The sequence below is a fragment of the Oncorhynchus mykiss genome, chromosome 6 (genome assembly GCF_057628025.1).
Source record: "Oncorhynchus mykiss isolate SJ-2025 chromosome 6, ASM5762802v1, whole genome shotgun sequence".
NCBI lineage: Eukaryota > Metazoa > Chordata > Actinopteri > Salmoniformes > Salmonidae > Oncorhynchus > Oncorhynchus mykiss.
Window position 1 is genome coordinate 48,418,235 of NC_143027.1, and position 14,051 is coordinate 48,432,285.

General features: G+C 45.0%; 1 protein-coding gene across 1 annotated transcript; it reads right to left on the reverse strand.

The window, feature by feature from the left end:
- Positions 1-5,808: 5,808 nt before the first annotated feature.
- On the reverse strand, positions 5,809-12,774 carry LOC110513487 (uncharacterized). Its single transcript, XM_036980288.2, has 9 exons — positions 12,757-12,774; positions 11,115-11,216; positions 10,894-10,960; positions 10,528-10,681; positions 10,207-10,243; positions 9,789-10,099; positions 6,356-9,377; positions 6,092-6,173; positions 5,809-5,927 (listed from the first exon to the last, which is right to left on the reverse strand). The coding sequence occupies exons 1-9, from the start codon at positions 12,772-12,774 to the stop codon at positions 5,809-5,811; spliced, it is 3,912 nt and encodes a 1,303-aa protein (XP_036836183.2).
- Positions 12,775-14,051: the final 1,277 nt, after the last annotated feature.

Genomic DNA, 14,051 nt, shown 5'->3' on the forward strand with positions numbered 1-14,051 from the left:
TAGTCGGGCGTGCGGGTGCAGGCAGAGAACGGTTGAAATGCATGCATTTGGTTTTACTAGCTTTTAAGAGCAGTTGGAGGCCACGGAAGGAGTGTTGTATGGCATCGAAGCTCGTTTGGAGGTTAGATAGCACAGTGTCCAAGGAAGGTCCAGAAGTATACAGAATGGTGTCGTCTGCATAGAGGTGGATCAGGGAATCGCCCGCAGTAAGAGCAACATCATTGATATATACAGAGAAAAGAGTCGGCCCGAGAATTGAGGCCGAGGTTGGAGTAGCCAGGAGGAAGGCATGGCCAGCCGTTGAGAAATGCTTGTTGAAGTTTTCGATTATCATAGATTTATCGGTGGTGACCGTGTTACCTAGCCTCAGTGCAGTGAGCAGCTGGGAGGAGGTGCTCTTGTTCTCCATGGACTTTACAGTGTCCCAGAATTTTTGGAGTTAGAGCTACAGGATGCAAATTTCTGCTTGAAAAAGCTAGCCTTTGCTTTCCTGACTGACTGCCTGTATTGGTTCCTGACTTCCCTGAACAGTTGCATATCGCGGGGACTATTCGATGCTATTGCAGTCCGCCACAGGATGTTTTTGTGCTGGTCGAGGGCAGTCAGGTCTGGAGTGAACCAAGGGCTATATCTGTTCTTAGTTCTGCATTTTTTGAAAGGAGCATGCTTATCTAAGATGGTGAGGAAGTTACTTTTAAAGAATGACCAGGCATCCTCAACTGACGGGATGAGGTCAATATCCTTCCAGGATACCCGGGCCAGGTCGATTAGAAAGGCCTGCTCGCAGAAGTGTTTTAGGGAGCGTTTGACAGTGATGGGGGGTGGTCGTTTGACTGCGGACCCGTAGCGGATACAGGCAATGAGGCAGTGATCGCTGAGATCCTGATTGAAGACAGCGGAGGTGTATTTGGAGGGCCAGTTGGTCAGGATAACGTCTATGAGGGTGCCCTTGTTTACAGATGTAGGGTTGTACCTGGTGGGTTCCTTGATGATTTGTGTGAGATTGAGGGCATCTAGCTTAGATTGTAGGACTGCCGGGGTGTTAAGCATATCCCAGTTTAGGTCACCTAACAGAACAAACTCTGAAGCTAGATGGGGGTGGCGATCAATTCACAAATGGTGTCCAGGGCACAGCTGGGAGCTGAGGGGGGTCGGTAGCAGGCGGCAACAGTGAGAGACTTATTTCTGGAGAGACGGTTCGAACGGTTTGGGTATGGACCTGGAAAGTATGACATTACTTTGCAGGCTAACTCCTCCCCCTTTGGCAGTTCTATCTTGACGGAAAATGTTATAGTTGGGTATGGAAATCTCAGAATTTTTGGTGGCCTTCCTAAGCCAGGATTCAGACACGGCAAGGACATCAGGGTTGGCAGTGTGCTAAAGCAGTGAGTAAAACAAACTTAGGGAGAGAGAGAGCGAAGATTGAAACAGCAGGTCCGTGACAAGGCATCTCGTCCGGAGAACACACATTTCTCTTCATGTGATACATGATGTTTGGCTGTGCTGTGCGAAGTGTTATCTTATGGGTTTAGTGATTGTTCTGTGTGAAGCCGTATTCTGCATTGCATCATGGAATGTGATGTGAAATCCCTGGACCTATGGCTGTTGAAATACTCCACTGCACTCCTGCTGTGAGCAGGAGTGGGAGAGAAGTCATGCTTTTATTATACTCTTGTTCTGTCACTCCTTCTCCTGCCTCTCCATCTCAAAGGCTGCCAAATATTTTGAAGATTGGTTAAAGAGGTGGCTGTGTGTACACACACTCAGACTCCAACTCTATGTAGGTTTGTCTTATTCCAGAATACACCAATAATTGTGATCCACACAGTTCTATGGTTCTATGTTTTCCACTCTGTGATTAAAAGTAGTTCTCAGAGTAGAGCTATTTTGAATTGACCAAAGCCGTTCTCCCCCGATTGCTCAGTTTTGCTCAGAGTCTTGGTGGTTCCAAACTTCTTCCGTTTAAGAATGATGGAGGCCACTGTGTCCTTGGGGACCTTCAATATTGCAGAAATGTTTTGGTACCCTTCACCAGATCTGTGTCTTGACACAATCATGTCTCTGAGCTCTACTGACAATTCCTTCGACCTCATGGCTTGGTTTTTGCTCTGACATACACTGTCAACTGTTGGACCTTATATTTTCAACATATAGAAAACATCTCAGAGGGTTGATCTAGCTACAGATATTTAATTCTCCTCTATGTGTTTTCCCCTTGCTGCTAATAAGCTCTTACCAATCTAACTAAATTAATAGAGAACATCTGGTTATCTGACTGTCTATGCAGCAACTATTGTATTAGAGTCAAGCTCTGGTTATTTTACTTATTTTACTAGACAAGGCAGTTAATAACAAATTCTTATTTACAATGACAGCTTAGGAACAGTGGGTTAACCAACACAAAAACATCCTATGGCGTTCTGCATTAGCATCGAACATCCCCCGTGATATGCAGCTGTTCAGGGAAGCTAGAAACCAGGCAGTTAGAAAAGCCAAGGCTTTTAAAAAAAATACATATATTATTTTTTTACCCCTTTTTCGTGGTATCCAATTGTTGTAGTAGCTACTATCTTGTCTCATCGCTACAACTCCCGTACGGGCTCGGGAGAGACGAAGGTTGAAAGTCATGCGTCCTCCGATACACAACCCAACCAAGCCGCACTGCTTCTTAACACAGCGCGCATCAAACCCGGAAGCCAGCCGCACCAATGTGTCGGAGGAAACACTGTGAACCTGGCAACCTTGGTTAGCGCGCACTGCGCCCGGCCCGCCACAGGAGTCACTGGTGCGCGATGAGACAAGGACATCCCTACCGACCAAGCGCTCCCTAACACGGACGACGCTAGGCCAATTGTGCGTCGCACCACGGACCTCCCGGTCGCAGCCGGTTACGACAGAGCCTGGGCGCAAACCCAGGGACTCTGATGGCACAGCTGGCGCTGCAGTACAGCGCCCTTAACCACTGCGCCACCCGGGAGGACAAGGCTAGCTTTTTCAAGCAGAAATTTGCTTCCTGCAACACCAACTCAAAAAAGTTCTGGGACACTGTAAAGTCCATGGAGAATAAGAACACCTCATCCCAGCTGCCCACTACACTGAAGATAGGAAACACTGTCACCACTGATAAATCCACTATAATTGAGAATTTCAATAAGTATTTTTCTACGGCTGGCCATGCTTTCCACCTGGCTACTCCTACCCCGGTCAACAGCACTGCACCCCCCACAGCAACTCGCCCAAGCCTTCCCCATTTCTCCTTCTCCCAAATCCAGTCAGCCAGTCAGCTGATGTTCTTAAAGAGCTGCAAAATCTGGACCCCTACAAATCAGCCGGGCTAGACAATCTGGACCCTTTCTTTCTAAAATTATCTGCCGAAATTGTTGCCACCCCTATTACTAGCCTTTCTTTCGTGTCGTCTAAGATTCCCAAAGATTGGAAAGCAGCTGCGGTCATCCCCCTCTTCAAAGAGGGGGACAATCTTGACCCATACTACTACAGACCTATATCTATCCTACCCTGCCTTTCTAAGGTCTTCGAAAGCCAAGTCAACAAACAGATTACCGACCATTTCGAATCTCACCATACCTTCTCTGCTATGCAATCTGGTTTCAGAGCTGGTCATGGGTGCACCTCAGCCACGCTCAAGGTCCTAAACGATATCTTAACTGCCATCGCTAAGAAACATTACTGTGCAGCCGTATTCATTGATCTGGCCAAGGCTTTCGACTTTGTCAATCACCACATCCTCATCGGCAGACTCGACAGCCTTGGTTTCTCAAATGATTGCCTTGCCTGGTTCACCAACTACTTCTCTGATAGAGTTCAGTGTGTCAAATCGGAGGGTATGCTGTCCGGACCTCTGGCAGTCTCTATGGGGGTGCCACAGGGTTAAATTCTTGGACCGACTCTCTTCTCTCTATACATCAATGATGTCGCTCTTGCTGCTGGTGAGTCAATGATCCACCTCTACGCAGACGACACCATTCTGTATACTTCTGGCCCTTCTTTGGACACTGTGTTAACAACCCTCCAGGCAAGCTTCAATGCCATACAACTCTCCTTCCGTGGCCTCCAATTGCTCTTAAATACAAGTACAACTAAATGCATGCTCTTCAACCGATCGCTGCCTGCACCTGCCCGCCTGTCCAACATCACTACTCTGGACGGCTCTGACTTAGAATACGTGGACAACTACAAATACCTAGGTGTCTGGTTAGACTGTAAACTCTCCTTCCAGACCTAAATAAAACATCTCCAATACAAAGTTAAATCTAGAATTGGCTTCCTATTTCGCAACAAAGCATCCTTCACTCATGCTGCCAAACATACCCTTGTAAAACTGACCATCCTACCAATCCTCGACTTCGGCAATGTCATTTACAAAATAGCCTCCAATACCCTACTCAACAAATTGGATGCAGTCTATCACAGTGCAATCCGTTTTGTCACCAAAGCCCCATATACTACCCACCATTGCGACCTGTACGCTCTCATTGGCTGGCCCTCGCTTCATACTCGTCGCCAAACCCACTGGCTCCATGTCATCTACAAGACCCTGCTAGGTAAAGTCCCCCCTTATCTCAGCTCGCTGGTCACCATAGCATCACCCACCTGTAGCACGCGCTCCAGCAGGTATATCTCTCTGGTCACCCCCAAAACCAATTCTTTCTTTGGCCGCCTCTCCTTCCAGTTCTCTGCTGCCAATGACTGGGACAAACTACAAAAATCTCTGAAACTGGAAACACTTATCTCCCTCACTAGCTTTAAGCACCAACTGTCAGAGCAGCTCACAGATTACTGCACCTGTACATAGCCCACCTATAATTTAGCCCAATCAACTACCTCTTTCCCTACTGTATTTATTTTATTTATTTATTTAGCTCCTTTGCACCCCATTATTTTTTACTTCTACTTTGCACATTCTTCCACTGCAAATCTACCATTCCAGTGTTTTACTTGCTATATTGTATTTACTTTGCCACCATCGCCTTTTTTTGCCTTTACATCCCTTCTCTCACCTCATTTGCTCACATCGTATATAGACTTGTTTATACTGTATTATTGACTGTATGTTTGTTTTACTCCATGTGTAACTCTGTGTCGTTGTATGTGTCGAACTGCTTTGCTTTATCTTGGCCAGGTCGCAATTGTAAATGAGAACTTGTTCTCAACTTGCCTACCTGGTTAAATAAAGGTGAAATAAAAAATATAGAAAAAAAATATAGAAAGCATCTCAGAGGGTTGATCTAGCTGCAGATAGCTAATTCTCCTCTATGTGTTTTCCCTTGCTGCTAATAAGCTCTTACCAATCTAACTAAATTAATAGAGAACATCTGGTTATCTGACAGTCTATGCAGCAACTATTGTATTAGAGTCAAGCTGTGGTTATTTTATTTATTTTCCTAGACAAGTCAGTTTAGAACAAATTCTTATTTACAATGACAGCTTAGGAACAGTGGGTTAACTACCTTGTTCAGGAGCAGAACGACATATTTTTACATGGCCAGCTCAGGGATCTGACCTAGCAACCTTTCAGTTACTGGCCCAATGCTCTAACCACAAGGCTACCTGACACCCTATGTCCTGCCAACTCAAAAGCTGAACAATAAATGTGTAACCAAGGGGGAACTAGTGCATTTCTCTGAGAAAATCTGCTTCAGTATTATCAATCTTCCAAAACACTTGAAATTCTTGTAAAATCATTGGCATTTATTTCATCAAATAGACTTTGAAAGGTTAGACATGCAGAAATTCCTCTTGTCAAAAGTCTTGCTGTTACAAAAGTAGTTCTTCATGCAGCGTAACAGGTTACAGGTTCTTCTTGGTGAAGCGCCTGAATGGCTTCATCATTGCTGAAAAGACCCTGACAATCAAGGATCGTTTTTTGACAGGCTGAGATATGGAGGGAGAAACCTCTCCAACTGGAGCTAGAAACACAAGAGAAATGGATGGGGTAAGAGAGAGAGAGAGAGAGATGTAGTATAGTAACGTTGAAAAATAACAGTGCTATGAGTTTGGTAGGCATTCCTATGTTTCTAACACACACCTAAACAAAACTACAAGCTATAGCAGAGCTCTAAAACATCCTTACCTATGCAATGTCCATCAGTAGAGGGAATCTCAGTCTGGTCTTGGACTGAATGGCAGTCCTTTTTGTTTCCTCTCTTGGAACGCTAACAGAAGAAAGGTAAAGAAAATGGTACAGAGAATAAATAAATGGAACACTTCTGAATCTATGGCAACAATTTAGTGGTGAATAAAAAATATTTATTTCATGTATTTGTCTTATCATAGCCACATCAATAACATCAGCACCTAACTGGAACAAAAAACAAATGCTAACTCCCTGCTATACCTTGAAGTTGATCCTGAGTTTGGTCATTGAAAAGCAAAGGAAGCTCCTTCTTGCTTTCTGCTCAGCCCCCCTCTCCATCTCAGCCTGGTCTGATGGGTTTGTTGCAGCAGAAGCTGGTCTTGACGCCTCCTTGCATCCCTGTACCAGCTGCTGGGTCAAGGACTTTACCAGGACTCTGTCAAATGCAGGGTCCTGGGAGGACATAGCTGCTTGCAGGGTGTTATAAGAGCCAAACTCCTCCATGAGGTTTTTATGTACACCTCTGAACACCCTTTGGATGTTCAGGTTCTGGGAATATGCCTGTGTCCTGGATAATCTGGATGCAGCACAGAACTCAGACAGGACTTGTCTGATGAATTGCTGAGATGTTTCTGTCAGATCTGCTGCCTGTTGGGAGGGTCCACCTAGGGCTGAGGGTCTGATCTCCGATAGCAACCTTATCACCAGTATGGTGACAAAACAGATGCCATCATCTTTGCTGGAGTCCATCAAGTACTGCAGTGGGAATGCAGTGGCACTGCTGATGTCCGGGATGATTAAGAGCTCCCTCAGATGGCCAGAGCTGCTGGGGATACACACCTCCTTCTCTTCAATGTCAATCCCCTCTCCCTTTGGTACCAAAGAGGTTCCCTTGCTGGTGAAAGACGGAGTGGAGGATCGAAAAGAGACTTTAGCACTCGGTGGTCGGCTGCTGTCAGTCATTGGACTGTTACGATGCAGGGGTTCATCTGTGTGTGCCATCATCTTTGTCTTTAGGTCACTTGTAGAAATCTCTGGCATTTTAGAGTCCCTGGTGTCGATGCAGGAGCTCCTGACGATGGGGCAGGTCAGATCAAAAGGCACTTCGTCAGGGATGGGAGTGCCAGGGAGGTTGATCTCTAACTCACACTCTGACCTAGGACCCTTTGAAGAGCTGGACAAGGAACTACGACCATTTAAAGAAGTGGATAAGGATGAACAGGTTCGAGGGATGTCTTGGCAGACTTGTTCACTGTCATCCTCACTTTTCTCAATCTCCTTCAGCATAGTTCCTACCATATCATTGATCTGAAGGAGCTCCCTGGAATCCTTCATTCGCCCGAAGTTTGAGATTTCACTCTGGATAGCAACCAGGATTTCCCCAAGGGTCTCTTTGGAAGAAGCCATTTCTGTCCTTTCGGATCCGGATGGCTTCAGCCCTGTGAAGAAATCCTTAAGTGTGTTCTTCATACTGACGCAGATGTTCTTAGCTGTTGACCAAAGCTTCTCCTCTGATATTTTAACACTCAATTCAGTATAATCCAGTTGGGAGCCCCCGTGGGAGCACTGCGAAACTCTCCCACTTCTTTCCAGTAGCACAGTGTCAGTGGACTCATTTTTCTGGAAAATAGTCGCCATTCCTTTGACAAAGGTTTCCACTAATCCAGAGGCTGTATTCTCAGAGGACATGGAGGACATGGATTCTGAAAGGACATGGATCTCTGATGGTGAGCTAGATGATAAGCCAGCCTGCAGACTTTTCTGAAGACCAGTATGGCTGATCTGTGTGATAAAGGAATGACTGGATCTCATCAGCACTTTACTCACTGCCTCTTCTGCCTGAGTCTGAAAGTCATTGCTAGAGAGCTTCTTAATGCTCTGAATCAGACTAGTTGAGGACTCTGTGATTCTGACACTCTCTTCTGAGCTCAGTTGAGAATATTGAGTACTCACGCTCAAGTCTTCATTGGGTGAGGGTGACTGGGAAATAGTATAGTCATCAAGCTTTGATAGGACACCATCAACAAACCAACAAGCCTCTAGGGACTCATCAGATGAACTGACAACGGCTAAGGATTTACTCTCCACTTTTGATAACTCTGACTTGTAGATGGAAAAAACACTGCTAAGAACTTCTTGAGTACTGGTATCCAGATTGGAGAGACAGAGAGCTGGTATTGGTTGGCTCTCTCTGGGAACTCTACTGTGTTCGGTGCTGGGTAACTGGACCTCAACAGTTGAAACAGTTGCCTTTTCCAGGGTGTCTGAAGACTCCCGAAGAGAAGCATCCTTTGCCACACCTTCTTCTCGAGCGGCTAGAGTTAAAAGGTCCCTCAGCTTTGCTCGTATACGGCCATAGAGTGTGCCGGCTAGAGAGAAGGTTATCTTCTGTGAAGACCCTGTTTTGTGGTCATTTACAGGAACTGGCCAATCAACTGCTTCACATGTGTCTTCAAATGATGCTATCGTCTCCATGCCTCCCACAAATGCCTTAACAATCACTGTGGCAGTGGAGGTTACAGATGTCAAGGCTGTGCAGCTGGTATTCAGCGGGGCTTCAGTAAGGCTAGGAGCAGCACTAGAAGGCCTAGAGGAAGGAGCCATGCCAGAAGAGCTGCTGACTTTCCTTGTAAGGATGGTGCTCACCGCCTTCAGGGCTTTAGACTGAAAGTCGGGGCTAGAGAGGGTCTGAATCTTTCTGGCCACCACACTGGTAGAGGATCCAGTCTCTTTGGGAAAGTGAGTGGTCCCTTCCTTCCCAGATGGACACTCAACATCTAGGTCACATTGAAGATTGGTCAGAAATGTAGACCCCAAGATTGTCATCTTCTTGACCAGATCCAATAGGATGTTGAAGTCCTGTGCCATTTTGTCCATTGTGTCGACAATGGCCTCCAGCACATCATCGGTCACAGGGTCCATGAGGGGCTCGATAAACCCTACCCACTCTGGCTCAGATGTTTGGCTCTGTAGCTCGGCCAGGATCTGAACCGAGGCTACCCGAATGACCTCCTTGCCTGCTGCTATGTCCTGACTGTCCATAGGGGGGCAACTCCCCGGGCTGGCCTGAATGGCCACTGAGAGGCCAGAGTTAAGCTGGTGTACCACCTCCCCCACGATAGCACAGCTCAACTCGGAGGAGCTGGAGGAGGTGGGGTTGGAGTGACCCTCAACCAGGGATATCAGAAGGCTCTCTTCCGTTACCCCAAAAAGAGCCTTCAGAGGCTCCTCCATGAGGGGAGCCTCTCTAGTTGCAGGCAAGCTCTGCAATGAGGTCTGGGACCTTGAAGATAAACACACAATCACCACTTAAGCCATGCAAATGTAACCAACTGTATCTAATCTGGGTCATTAGTGAGCCTGAAAACCAAATTAGAGCAATGATGGATTACTTCTCATACCACCGTAGTTCTAGAAGCCTAAAGCCAACTGACACGATTTTTTGCCTGATTTTTATGTTTGTACGACATCAGAATATAATTATTTCTGAAAGGCATGTACCTGATCTATTTATTCATAGATGACTTCATGGCTTACCCAGTTAAAAATGACTTTCACCTGGACCCACCCCCCCCAGTGGCAACATTTCTGACCAGAACTTAAAACTACAAGGTGTGAATTCCAAGTTAATAATTTATGATAAGTATGGATCAGGTCTTGCAATTATTATGTTGAAATATTGCTGTGAACATACCTCTTAGGCGAACAGCATGGTGATAAGGTCCTGCGAGTGGATTTTTGGCGGCATCCTGCACTGCCATTCCTCCTCCTCTCCTTAGTCCAGTAGTTCATCTCACTGATCAGCAGCCTTTTCTCTCTCTCATCCAGACCGCCTAAGGAATCCTCAGACCCTGTCAGAGAGCACTGGGATTCTGGGGAGGTTGCCCCACTCCTCAGGTTCACCCCCATGATACGAGCTAGCGCTGGTAGGAGAATGCGGAGGGCTGTCTGGGTCACGACTTTAACAATCTTCAGACACAGCATGGAGAGCTGCTCGAATGTGAGCTATGGCCAACAAACAGAGTAATGTTTTTGTCAATCAAGCAATTCCATGACACCATTCCCTATATAGCGCACAACTTTTGACCAGAACCTTATGTGGAGAGACTTACATTATTTTTCATGCCCTGCTGAATCACTCTCCATTGGCTAGAGAAAAGAAAAGAAAGGAAACATATTTTACCTGCACACTGGTGTTGAGTTAGTGGAGTCACTAGATAGCCATGTCAGGGAAAATAAACGTGTATTTATTTAAGCAATTAGCAAGTCCATGAGATATTTTGTTCTTGATTTACAGGAAGAGTTAGGTGTGTGGTTACAGTGATGTTAGGGTTAGGTGTAGTGTTTGAAATCCCATTTGTGGTTAGAAGGTGCACTATGACTATAAATTCAGAGTTGTTGTCTGTGAGGTTGGAAAAAGACATGGGACTTGCTCATCAGTTAGACTCCTCAGGAAGGAGAGGAGGATTGGGGCACAGCATGTCCCAATCTTGAGAGAAGGCATTAGAGTCCTCTGAGCCTCCTTCTCCAGCTGCTCAATGATAGATCCCCTTTCCCGGAAACCACACTCGGGTGTCTGAGAAGACTCTGGGAAACCGCAAAGAGAAATCTAAAGTTGAATCTGAACTTGATCCCTAATTTCCTTCACCTTTAGGGATTGGATTGCACTGGACAGGTAAAAGCACATCTCTCTGCGGGCCTCCACTATATTGCTTTCACCTATATAGATACTATCTACTCAGATTAGTGCTGATGAATTTGAACACAACCTGCACCCAAAAATCTCGGAAATCTCGGACCTGCACCAATGCTGCTGTCCTCCTCCACGGAAGTCTTCTTGGCACCGCCACTGGACTTACGTTTAGCCTACATGACAACAGATTATAGGTCTAATAGCAGATCTAAGGTCAGTGTAGCGTCTCCTCCTAATGCTTTAAGGCTAGGATTTAGTGATAGTAAACTAATCCTAGATCTGTGCCTAAGTAGGCAGAGCATGTGTAAAGGACAGCATATTTCTTACCTTGCCTCCTGTCCTGTTCTTGTTGGTCTCATGTGTCTCTGTTTCCTTCATGTTCTCCACGACTTTATTTTGGTCATCCGGGGGATCCTCCCATTTCACGCTCTGGTGGATAAATAAGAGGTCAATATCAGTCCTAGGTTGTGACTTTATGAAACAACTTATTCGCTCCTATTTTAAACAAAACGGCAATAGTGGTCAGATTTCAGGCCATGGATCAAACCAGTGAGACCTATTGCTGTGTTAGTGACCTACTATATTGTTAGTAATTTCTCCTCTAAACTCAAAATAGGCAAATGAACCATACCTTGCTGTCATCTGACATGATGAGTAGCTTATTGTTGTAGGCTGTTTAGAGGAAATACTAATACCTCCTTTGAAAAAACGTCAGTGAACCATCGGCAGACAACTGAAGTGAATATGAACGTCCTTGAATTATGCCAAAGCATTGTTGAATACTCGATTCCGATTGGCTGAAGCCAGAGCATTCTTCAAAGATGTCATACACACATGATGTCACAATTAGATCTAAGTCTAATATCTATATGAATTGTCAATGTCATTAGAAAACAAATCAAAGCTTGTCAAAGTTCTGCCAAACGAAAATATGTCTAAGTGCACGTTTTTGCGTTTAATTTATGGTTTATCATGCATCGTCATTCATCACCATATACAAAAACGTAACTCGCTGCCATCCATTTGCTATAATTCTGAGGTTGTAGAGCTGCAAAACTAGGACGTGCAATAAATTATAACCACGTGCAGAATAATTTCAAATCAAAGACATTCCGCTGCACAGAGCTGACAAGTTTCTTGGCGTCAGGGGACAGTGCCATGGTGCTGAAATGTTTCGAGTCTGGGCAGCACCTGAGACCGCGGCATGGTGCTGAAATGGAGCAGGGCTCAGTTCTATGGATATCTCATGCGGATTTTCCTGCTAGCCTATGTATAACGATACTATAATTACATTATTTTCATCCATCCGTCAACACAAATGGCATGTCAACGTTCCCCAAATAATAATGCAATGAAGCCAAGCCGAGATGTATGGTTCTTCATCCAGAGGACGAAGCACCACTGTATCATCTAAAACCTTCAGAGAGATCCCTTAAAACTGTAGTATAAATTCTCCACGGCTGTTATGGTAGCTAGGTTAATTTAGCGAGACATGGACAAATCCAACACATAGCGTTTCTACTGAGTCCTGCTTAGAGGTGACTGACCGTCATGTTGCTAGTTGTAATGACGCTTTTAAAACAAGAATAGTTATTTGTAATTGCTCTGGGAGCTAATTATTGCAGAGCCCAGCTACACATCCTGCTCGCTGGGCTCATTATGGACAGCCAATGAGCAGTTCAGGTGAAAAAGTCAGCCAGATCTGATCCCTATAACATACATGATACTAGGATCCTGTAGCAACCTGCCGGCCTGCACAATCCTCCATGGCACGAATGCTACACGCGCAATATGGTATGCTAACATCCCACAACAATTCCCCAATTGGAATTACTTGCCTAAACTTCCAATCATACTTATTTTCTAATATCAACCATAGTTTCTGCACTTAAGGCAGACTTGCCATTAGAAAAAGATGGGATTAGGACAACTGTAAAGCACATTAAACGTAGGCTAAAATGAACCTTACCTGGCTGTCGTCAGCCATTATGTGTAGCCCGTTAATTAAGGCTCTGCGCCTCTGACACTGCAGCTGTTCTGATAGGCTACTGTAGCTGTTCTGTAACTGTTAAACTAGTCTAATCGTATCCGTTGGAAACTGGTCAGTGAACCGTCCTCAAACACAATGAACTGATGTCAATATGGACATGAACCTTCACATAAAGATATCAAATACATGACGTCAGATATGCCTAGAGGTATTGTTGACTTATCATATTGTCACAGTACGTGCTGTTGACAGCCTGCCCCGAAATCAAAAAGGAACATGGATTTTGTGAAATCTGTTGTGAATGTATCGGGAATGTTTTTACAATTATATAACTGCCTTCATTTTACTGGACCCCATGAAGAGTAACTGCTGCAGCTAAAGGGGATCCACAATAAATACAAACCCAATGCACCATGTATCAACTTGTTTTGACATATCACATGGGATATGACAGTTCCTGATTCTGAGATACTGTAAATCAACAGACCTTGAGAGGAGATAAAAAATCATCTGTTGATCTATTTCACAGGTTGCCATGCATGTGATATGAGATAATGTTATGCACCACGTAAATATACATTGCCTAAGGCTGCAGTGCTATACTCCATGGAGACAGTGCTCAATGTTCATTTTACATGATGGATATATGCTACTCCATTTCATACAATCAATCATCAATCAATCAGTACAATTTATTTATAAAGCCCTTTTTACATCAGCAGATGTCACAAAATGCTTATTCCGACACCCAGCTTAAAACCTCAAATAGAATGCAATGCAGATTTAGAAGCACGGTGGCTAGGAAAAACTCTCTAGAAAAACAGGAACCTAGGAAGAAACCTAGAGAGGAACCAGGCTCTGAGGGGTGGCTAGTCCTCTTCTGGCTGTGCCGGTGGAGATTATAAGTGTACATGGCCAGATCGTAAGGCCAGATCGTTCTTCAAGTACTGTAGTTCAAACATTCTTCATAGATGACCAGCAGAGTCAACAAAATAATGTGGTTACAGAGGGTGCAACAGGTCAGCACCTCCAGAATAATTGTCAGTTGGCTTTTCATAGCCGAACATTCAGAGGTCGAGACAAAAGGTGTGGTAGAGGGAGAGAGAGAGGTGGGGGAGAGGGAGAGAGAGAGCGAAGATCGAAACAGCAGGTCCATGACAAGGTATCACGTCTGGAGAACACACATGCCTCTTCATGTGATACATGATGTTTGGCTGTGCTAAGTGTTATCTTATGGGTTTGGTGATTGTTCTGTGTGAAGCCGTATTCTGCAT

What these genes read in the sequence shown, in the direction of transcription:
- LOC110513487 (XM_036980288.2), bottom strand. An exon ending in CTGAGGAGTCTAACTGATGA is followed by an intron (nt 10,244 to 10,527) that starts GCAAGTCCCATG and finishes TCTTTTCTCTAG; the next exon opens with CCAATGGAGAGTGATTCAGC. An exon ending in AACTCAGGATCAACTTCAAG is followed by an intron (nt 6,174 to 6,355) that starts GTATAGCAGGGA and finishes TTCTTCTGTTAG; the next exon opens with CGTTCCAAGAGAGGAAACAA.